The 10,506-nt window shown below is 37.1% G+C and overlaps 1 protein-coding gene across 1 annotated transcript; it reads right to left on the bottom strand.

Annotated features, from left to right (window-relative positions):
* Positions 1–880: 880 nt before the first annotated feature.
* On the bottom strand, positions 881–10,294 carry LOC127097399 (actin-interacting protein 1-2). Its single transcript, XM_051035896.1, has 6 exons — positions 9,727–10,294; positions 8,988–9,149; positions 8,407–8,593; positions 7,690–8,112; positions 1,746–2,153; positions 881–1,526 (listed from the first exon to the last, which is right to left on the bottom strand). Exons 1-6 carry the CDS (start codon positions 10,116–10,118, stop codon positions 1,269–1,271), a joined length of 1,830 nt encoding a protein of 609 aa, XP_050891853.1. The 5' UTR covers positions 10,119–10,294; the 3' UTR covers positions 881–1,268.
* Between the last annotated feature and the right edge of the window lie 212 nt (positions 10,295–10,506).

Genomic DNA, 10,506 nt, shown 5'->3' with positions numbered 1-10,506 from the left:
TATTGACATAATCTCGGATTGGTGCCTTCCTCCATCTTGCATTGTATACAGTTTGGATTTCAAGTAGATCCTATTTGTTAGAGTTTTTGTCATAAAATTATTCTCTAACTTTGACCACAAGGCGGCAGTCGTTGCTTCTTCATTAACCAAGAAAGCAACATCCCTCTCAAGGCATAAGATTATCGTTGTCCGTGCTTCAAGATCTAGCTCTTCTCAATCCTCATCCTTCATACTCACAGGTTTTTGTTCTTTCCCCGCTAACGCCTTATGCAACTTTTGTGATATAAGCAGATTTTTCATCTGCATCCTCCAATAAGAAAAATCATTTTTCCATTGAACTTCTCTATTTCATATTTTCCAACCTTGACGATTCCGCTAGTAGAAACCATTTTCTTCAAAAAATAAAATTTTACCACTCTAAATTTTGACGTTTGCTTTGATACCAATTGTTAGAGCCACATCGGATATTTTGCTTCTATTAATGATATGAAATATAGAATTCACTAAAATTGAACAAGACTTGTATGAATAAAGATATCTAAAGAAGAATCACTTCATTACACTCTATATTACCAATTGTTAGAGCCATAATTTACCGGAGTAAATTACATTCCATATTTAGTATTACTAAATATTATTCACACACAAACGTTATAAGTTGAACTAAGCTGAACTGAGTTTGCACGGCTTGCAACTCAGTCAACCACCACATTACCCTTTCTTTAAGGGAAGGGAAAGATGAATTGTCCCATATCACTCACAAGATGCAGACAGAAGACATGTTAATTTGAATTATACACACAATAAGATTGCAACAATCCTTGTTTCTTGCTCTCTTTTTTACTGGAATCCATGTCTCTTGCATAAGTACTAATAAAAGAGGCTAGGGAGTGTACTTACTTACTCTACAAATGCCTAGGGGGACAAGATTCACTTATTCAAAAACTAAATGAATTAAACTGCTTTAATAGGCAAAATAAAGGAACCAGTTTGCTTAGACAAAAACCAGTTGTTGCCAATTTCTTTGGAAATAACTAGAAATACCCCACTTCTGCAGATCTAAATCAACTTCAATAATAAAAAAATAAGATTGTTAGTTCAAGGAGAAATCCGTCAAAAATAGACACCTAGACACTATTGTATCCTCAACTATTCTTGCCACTGCATAATCATTGCAGAACAGTGAAGATAATCATCATGTAATACTGCACAGCAATCCGTTTCTTACCACAAAACTGCAAAATGCATTGGTAGGTTCTGATGCTGGTTTATTCTGCATTCAAATTCCAAACACGAATGCAACTATCTTCTCCTGAACTCACAACTCTTTCATTCTCAATAAAAGTCAATCCGTAGACTCCACCTAAATGAGCACCTTTTATGGTTCTACGGCTTGATGCTGGCTTTCCGATTTCATATATAATGACACATGTATCAAGTGATCCAGTAGCTACCAGTTTACTATCAGGCGACCAAGCAATGCAGTTTATACGTGCAGTGTTAAACAGCATATTATTAAGAACTACCTGAAAGAGAAAGGAAGATTTATTTAGTCACATAATTTCAATAAGTTATGACAAAAACAAGTATATATCATTACAGATAAAGCAATAATACTCCGATTATGAAGAGAATGAGTCATATATTTCTCATTTCAAATGGGAAATTTTGGTATAGGGCACACCAAAGTATTCAAGAATAAAACATTTGAGCTCCATGTTACAGCCGTCTCAGGCTCAAGTTACCTCTCTAGAAACGCAGTCCCACACAACAGCTTCACGATTCAGATCAGCTGACGCAAACATGGAAACGTCTGGAGAATATTTAATTGCGCTAATTGCACCTCGGTGCTTCTCAAGAACAGTTTGTTCTGTAAGTGTATCTCCTGAGATAGAATAAATATGCAGTTTACCATCTTGCCCGCCTACAATTGCTTCACTGCCATCAGGTGAAATAGTACAGGCGCTGACAACAAAGCCAAGGTTTACTGTGGTCACAATTTTTGAACCGTCAAGAAAGACAACCCCGGACTCAATTGCAATAAGAGCAAGATTAGGGGAATTAAGTGCAAGGCACAAATCCTTAGCCTGGCTTCCAACATCAACTTCCTCAGCAGGACCAAAACCATCCCCATGAAGAGGAACTCTGTATACCTGCATTTTAATACACGTAAGTTTAAGTACTGTCAATTGAGGGCAAAAGCCATCGGTGTAAAATAAAAAGTTCTATTTTCAATCATTTATGAAGAAGACAACCAAATGAAAATTTGCTCCGTTGATGCTTTAAATTTTAGAAGGCTCATGATAACATGTACTCAGGGCACTAGTTAATGAAGCCAAAGATAGAAGTTTTGTATTAAAAAGAACAATTTTTCAACATCTTAAAAACAAACACATCGCTTTCCAACACAATTTCTAAATCTGTTTCCTTAACCAGTGTCCTAAGGGCACTCGTTAGCATTTTACATTTTAGAATCAAGAAATCAACAAGTTCTCAACTTTTATTATACTTTACAGTTAGATTTTAAATATCTGTTAATTCGTTATCTACTGTAAAATGCACTATTAGCAACGTATTGTTTCACAGCTCTTCAAGAACAAAATCATCTTTGAAGATTATTAAAACTGTTGCAAAAATCTTGTAGTATTTAGAGTATCTAGATATTTCTTAAGATTGTAATATTCTCTAGAATACTCTTTGAATATCTAGAGTTGAGAACTCTCTAGAATTAGTGTGTCTAGAGTTCTCCTTAAAGTACTATAAATAGAGATGTAATCCAACACTTTTGAATCAAGCAAAAATACAAAGTTCTCTCTTCCATAAATAATTCTCCTACCTTCCAAGTTTTTATTCAACCCTCTAATATTCCCACACACTTTTCCTAAACACAAAAGGGTCTATTTCCAACAAAGTGGCATCAGAGCTTCAAGGTCCTAAAAAAAATGGCGAATGGAGGTTTCCCTTTTCAAATGCCGATGCTCACAAAGAACAACTATGACAATTGGAGTATCAAGATGAAGGCGCTACTAGGAGCTCAAGATGTGTGGGATATCGTTGAGAAAGGCTTCAATGAGCAAGATGAAGCCTCGCTAAGCCAAGGTGTAAAGGAGACATTGAGGGAGTCAAGAAAGAGAGACAAGAAAGCTCTCTTCCTCATTTATCAATCGGTGGATGAAGATACATTTGAGAAGATCTCCAACGCAACGACGGCCAAAGAAGCATGGGACAAACTTCAAACATGCAACAAAGGAGTGGAACAGGTGAAAAAGATTCGTCTTCAAACTCTTAGAGGTGATTTTGAACGTTTATTTATGGAAGAGTCCGAGTCAATTTCTGATTATTTTTCTCGAGTATTAGCCGTAGTCAATCAACTTAAAAGAAATGGTGAAGATGTTGATGAGGTAAAAGTCATGGAGAAAATACTTCGCACTTTAAATCCAAGTTTTGACTTCATTGTTACCAACATTGAAGAAAACAAGGATTTAAAGACCATGACTATTGAGCAACTCATGGGTTCCTTACAAGCATACGAAGAAAAACAAAAGAGAAAAATTAAACAAAAGGAGGCTATGGAGCAACTACTACAACTCAACATAAAGGAAGCAAATTATGCGAATTACAAGAGCCAAAGAGGACGAGGTCGTGGCCAAGATCGTGGGCGTGGACGAGGACTTGGAGGAGAAGGAAGAGGTAGTTACAACAACTACTCTAACAATGGAGAAAGAAGTTGGAATCCACAAGCAACAAGAGGTCGTGGAAGAGGAAATTCATGGTCGAGGTGTGACAAATCACAAATCAAGTGCTTCAACTGCAACAAGATCGGTCACTATGCATCTGAGTGTAGACTCTCGAAGAAAGTTGTGGAGAAAGCTAACTTTGTAGAAGAAAAAGGCAGAGAAGAAGAAACTTTGTTGCTCGCGTGCCAAAACCAAGTTGAAGAGAAAAGAAACAAATGGTACCTCGACACCGGCGCAAGCAATCACATGTGTGGCGACCGAAGCATGTTCGTAGAGATCAATGAAGCGACAACTGGCAATGTCTCATTTGGAGATGACTCAAAGATACCGGTCAAAGGCAAAGGTAAAATTCTTATACGCTTAAAGAATGGGAGTCATCAATTCATATCCAATGTCTATTATGTTCCTAACATGAAGAATAATATTTTGAGCTTGGGACAATTATTAGAGAAAGGCTATGACATCCACTTGAAAGAACATAGTCTTTTCTTAAGAGATTGTAGACATAACTTGATTGCTAAGGTGCCTATGTCAAATAATAGAATGTTCCTCTTGAACATTCAAAATGATGTTGCAAAGTGTCTCAAGACTTGCTATACCGACTCTTCGTGGCTATGGCATCTACGATTCGGACATCTCAACTTCGATAGTCTAAAATGTTTGTCAAAGAAGGAAATGGTGAGAGGCTTGCCTAGTATAAACCACCCAGACCAACTATGTGAAGGATGTCTAGTTGGGAAGCAATTTCGGAAAAGCTTTCCAAAGGAATCAACGTCAAGAGCGACAAAACCGCTAGAGCTCATACACACTGATGTCTGTGGACCAATCAATCCAAACTCTTTTGGTAAGAGTAAATACTTTCTCCTCTTTATTGATGATTATTCTAGAAAAACCTGGATTTATTTCTTGAAGGAGAAGTCAGAAGTGTTTGAAAACTTCAAGAAGTTCAAAGCCCTTGTGGAGAAAGAAAGTGGTCTTTCCATTAAGGCCATGAGATCTGACCGAGGAGGAGAGTTCATTTCAAATGAGTTCCAAAAATATTGTGAAGACCATGGAATCCGCCGCCCACTAACAGTGCCAAGATCACCACAACAAAATGGAGTAGCAGAGAGAAAGAATCGGACCATACTTAACATGGTGCGAAGCATGCTTAAGAGCAAGAAGATGCCGAGAGAGTTTTGGGCCGAAGCAGTGGCATGTGCGGTTTATCTGACAAATCGTTCCCCAACAAGAAGCGTGCATGAGAAGACACCACAAGAAGCGTGGAGTGGAAGGAAGCCTGGGATCTCTCACCTCAAAGTGTTTGGAAGCATTGCCTATACTCACGTTCCTGATGAAAGGAGAACAAAGCTCGATGATAAAAGTGAGAAGTATGTATTCGTCGGTTACGACTCAAGCTCCAAAGGGTACAAGCTCTATAATCCAAATAGTGGAAAGATCGTCATAAGTCGTGACGTGGAGTTCGAAGAAGAAGATTGTTGGGATTGGAGTCTTCAAGAAGACAGGTACGATTTTCTTCCTTACTTTGAAGAAGAAGACGAAATGGAACAACCAATGATAGAAGAAAATATTACACCACCGGCCTCACCGACACCAAGGTTGGATGAAACAAGCTCAAGTGAGAGGACACCACGACTAAGGAGTATTGAAGAGCTTTATGAGGTAACCGAAAACATAAATGACATTAACCTTTTTTGCCTTTTGGATAATTGCGAGCCTCTAAGCTATCAAGAAGCAGTTGAAAATGTAAAGTGGAGAGACGCCATGGAAGAAGAAATCAAGTCAATCACGAAGAATGATACATGGGAACTTACTACACTTCCACAAGGACACAAAGCAATTGGAGTAAGATGGGTGTACAAGGCAAAGAAGAATGCAAAAGGAGACGTGGAGAGATACAAAGCAAGATTGGTGGCGAAAGGATATAGTCAAAGACAAGGAATTGACTATGATGAGGTATTTGCCCCCGTTGCTCGTCTTGAAACTATTAGACTGATCATTTCTTTGGCAGCCCAAAATGAATGGAAGATCTATCAAATGGATGTGAAGTCGGCCTTCTTGAATGGTTTTCTCGAAGAAGAAGTTTATATCGAGCAACCACAAGGCTATGAAGTAAAAGGGCAAGAAGAAAAAGTCTTGAAGTTGAAGAAGGCATTGTACGGACTCAAGCAAGCACCGAGAGCTTGGAATGTTCGAATCGACAAGTACTTTCAAGACAAGAACTTCATCAAGTGTCCATATGAGCATGCACTCTATATTAAAGCGCAAAGTGGAGATATTTTGATTGTGTGCTTATATGTTGATGACTTGATCTTCACAGGGAACAATTTAAGCATGTTCGAAGAGTTCAAGAAAGACATGTCAAATGAATTTGAGATGACAGACATGGGGCTCATGGCATATTATCTCGGCATCGAAGTAAAGCAAGAAGACAAAGGAATTTTTATCACCCAAGAAGGTTATGCCAAAGAAGTCCTTAAGAAGTTCAAGATGGATGATGCCAATCCAGTTGGCACCCCGATGGAATGTGGAAGCAAGTTGAGTAAGCATGAAAATGGAGAGTTTGTTGATCCAACTCTTTACAAAAGTTTGGTTGGAAGTCTGCGTTACTTGACAAGTACAAGGCCGGATATTCTCTATGCTGTAGGAGTCGTAAGTCGCTACATGGAAGCTCCAACAACAACTCACTTCAAGGCGGCAAAAAGAATCCTTCGATACATCAAAGGTACAACAAATTTTGGCTTGCACTATTACTCTTCTAACAATTATGAGATTATTGGCTATAGTGATAGTGATTGGAGTGGAGACTTGGATGATAGAAAGATCACTACTGGTTTTGTGTTCTTTATGGGAGATACTGCTTTCACTTGGATGTCAAAGAAGCAACCTATCGTCACACTGTCGACTTGTGAAGCTGAGTATGTTGCCGCCACATCATGTGTTTGTCATGCAGTTTGGCTAAGAAATTTGTTGAAAGAATTAAAAGTGCCACAAGAAGATCCTGTCGAAATATGTGTTGACAATAAATCAGCACTTGCTTTGGCAAAGAATCCTGTATTTCATGAAAGAAGTAAGCACATCGACACTCGTTACCATTTCATAAGAGAATGCATCGAGAAGAAGAAGGTGAAGTTGAAGTATGTGATGTCTAGAGATCAAGCTGCCGACATTTTCACCAAGCCACTCAAATTGGAAACTTTCGTGAAGCTAAGGAATATGCTTGGAGTCACAAATCAAGTTTAAGGGGGGATGTTGAAATATTAAACTTGATTTGGGCCTAATTTTATTATTTGATTTTGGACTTAGTTATTTGGGCTTAGTTTATATTGGATAATGTTTCTAGAAAAATCTTGTAGTATTTAGAGTATCTAGATATTTCTTAAGATTGTAATATTCTCTAGAATACTCTTTGAATATCTAGAGTTGAGAACTCTCTAGAATTAGTGTGTCTAGAGTTCTCCTTAAAGTACTATAAATAGAGATGTAATCCAACACTTTTGAATTAAGCAAAAATACAAAGTTCTCTCTTCCATAAATAATTCTCCTACCTTCCAAGTTTTTATTCAACCCTCTAATATTCCCACACACTTTTCCTAAACACAAAAGGGTCTATTTCCAACAAGATTCACACCTAACGCCAGTTCAACCTCTAATACAATCAACATACTTGATTTTTCTTGTACTTTCAGGATAATACATGAACACCAAAAAAAAAAACTACCTAGTTTCTATCAGATGTAATTATATGCAATTAGAAATATTTGAATTTGTCTAAGGAATAAATCAGCAACCAGAGTGACAATAGAAGTATAGTTTACTTCAGTGTTTGATATGGGCATCAATGACAGAACAGATGGACATAAAATGAATCTAGAGGTTATTTTTGGTGCTTGCAAAACAAAGAGCCCATATGATGATAATGATGAGTTAATGACACATATATATCAGTTACCTTGTTGTTAAATCCAGAAGTAACAACTTCTTCTTCAGCAGCTGCTAACGATTTGATTAATCCAAATTGTTTCCCGTCAAACTTACCACTATACCCAATGCCTGGAATCCATCTAATGATCACTCCATCATAACTGCTGGACAGAAGCATCTTTTCACTTTTGTTAAGCAGATTCAAAACGGTGATATTCTTCATGTGACCAGATAGAGACTTTGGACTTTGATCTAGATCCTTAGCAGTGTATAAATAAATCGTGCCCCCAAGGGAGATAGTAAGCAGATGATCATTTTGCCAAAGACCACCAACGAGCATGTCTTCCACCCCACCAGATTCAGTATGTGCCAATGTCTTGTGTACCGTTCCACTACCATTCTCATCAATATCCCATACTTTTGCAGACTTGTCAGCAGACACCGTAAGAACCTGTAGTTTTTGATATTTAATTTAAACTACAATGTAAATAGCATCCCTGAACATCTAAAATAGCACAAATAAATTCATAACATTTTCCTCCTTATATATATGTTATGTTATGCATGTATGCATGTATTACGCACATGCATATTAATATGAATATGTATATAGTTATTAAGCTCTTTGAAATGCTAGATTAATACAATTTCGTTTCACATAGCAATCTTATGATACAATTCTCACCAAAAGAAGATGAATTTTTTTATCCAAATCTACATAATAAAACAGTAACCTCGAGTTCACCTGTTTACTGTCAGGACTCCAACTAACAGCATATATGCTGCCCTTGTGACCATCCTGTTCTGAAAATTCTCCAAGTTTATTCCCAGTTTTTCCATCGTATATAATACCTTTCCTGTCTGAGCTAACTGTAATAAATTTGCTCCCATCCGGAGAATATCTAACACAATTGATGAAATTCGTATGGTCCCTGCAGATATAGAATGTCTTCTATGACAACCTGAATAGGGAAATAGAAACCTACTCAACCCAAAATACATATTTCATGCTAAGACTCGACCCTATTCTCATAGGTAAAGAATTGATAATGTCATGACTTCATAAAACTATAATGAAGTTATCTTTATTGAGTCCTTGTTAAAAACCATGTCAATTTATACAAACATTCCAATACCTTAGGAAAATTCATAACACCATTTTTTGTGTATTCAATTGGACATACAACAATAGGAAATTATAATATGCTACTACTACCCCATAAAAGAAGCCAAGGAAAATTTAAAAAAAAAAAAAAGGATAAGCTCATCATATTCATCTATTGCTTATATAGAAACAAATGTGCTACAACAGATAATAACACTTACCTGATGGACATATTGAACTTGAAAGGTGGACCTTCATAAAAATTTGCTAAAAAATCTTCACCACAACTGACAATGCGGAATGGCCTTGTTGGTTTAAACGCGCAACTTAGTACCCGTCGCGAATGGCCGTCAAAATCACCAACAGTGGAACCTGAATCCCACCTTCAAATTCAAAATATTTTAAAGATAAAAAAGGGAGGTCAAGTGATAAAAATAAAAAACAGGAAGGAAGAACATTCACACATGCATACAGTTAGCCAATTCTTAGAAAAGAGGAATTAATATGACAATCTGCTAATTTACATTCAAGCCTTATGATTTGGCATACTACTTTATACTATATGCATTAAGCCATAACTGCAAAAAAGTTGAAAGTTCAAAACAAACTAATATCATTTCACAAGCTATGAAATCCCATGGTCACAACCATCACAAGAATTGGAAGTTTGTCATAGTGAAGCAATCCATCCCAAATATTAAATTTGAGTTCTCATTTTTAACTCTTATAAAGTTGCATTTTTCTCTCTACTCAAACAAATAATGAGCTATTTAGCACGACACCATTGATACAATTAATTAATTTAATTTTTCAAATTATTATCGGAGACGTGTCCGTGTCTTGTTTCCGGTTTCAGTGTCGTGTTTTCGTTATACTAGTAATGAGATATCAACTATTCAATTCAAATTTCTATATTTGCACATGAACATTTATTATTATGAAAAGGATAAAGGTAGTTACATAAAGGCGCGAACAAATGATTTTCCCTTTCCATCTCCACACGCAACGATCCTCTGGCAATCAGCGGACCACTGAAGATCATCGATCCGGCCAGAGAGAACTCGAAACTCATTCTTGAGAACATAATCATTGTGCGTCCCCCAGATACGTATGGTACCGGAGACATCAGCCGACGCGATCCATTCACCGTTGGGGGAGTATCGTGCGACGGTGACAGGATAAGAATGTTCGCCGTAAACGGAGACTTGTAAGGGATTATCGAGGTTACGAATAATGACGGATCGCGCGGTGCAATAGAGGATGTTGTTGGTTTTGGGATCACCGGAGATGAGAATGCCGCGGCCTCGTTCGGTGGAAGGGGCACAAGCGTAGGTTTCAGAGAGAGTTGCCATTGTGGAAATGAGAGTTGCGTGCAGTGCAAGTGCAGTGGTTATGGTTTGTTATGGTGTGTTGAGATTTTTGTGTGGTGGTGGCGTTGTAGAGATAGAGAGAGAAAGTGAGTCCGGGAATGGAGGAAGACGTTTGAACAAGTTGGCGGGTAAACCGAATCGCGACTCTGCCTCCATCTTCAACCACTCCTTTTCATTTCTCTTCCTTCTTTTTTTTGTTTAATTCTTATTTGTTATTAATTAATTAGAAGACAATTTTTTATTGAAATTAGAAAATAATTTTGATGGACTATAAAAGTTTTTAGTAACAAGTAGTAAAAAATTTAATGAATGTTGAAAAAAGAAAGAATATTTTACTATCCTTCTAAAATGTTTTATTATTTTCTTGGTC

This window comes from Lathyrus oleraceus, chromosome 6 (assembly GCF_024323335.1).
Source record: "Lathyrus oleraceus cultivar Zhongwan6 chromosome 6, CAAS_Psat_ZW6_1.0, whole genome shotgun sequence".
NCBI lineage: Eukaryota > Viridiplantae > Streptophyta > Magnoliopsida > Fabales > Fabaceae > Lathyrus > Lathyrus oleraceus.
This window is presented reverse-complemented; position numbering and strand designations above follow the sequence as displayed.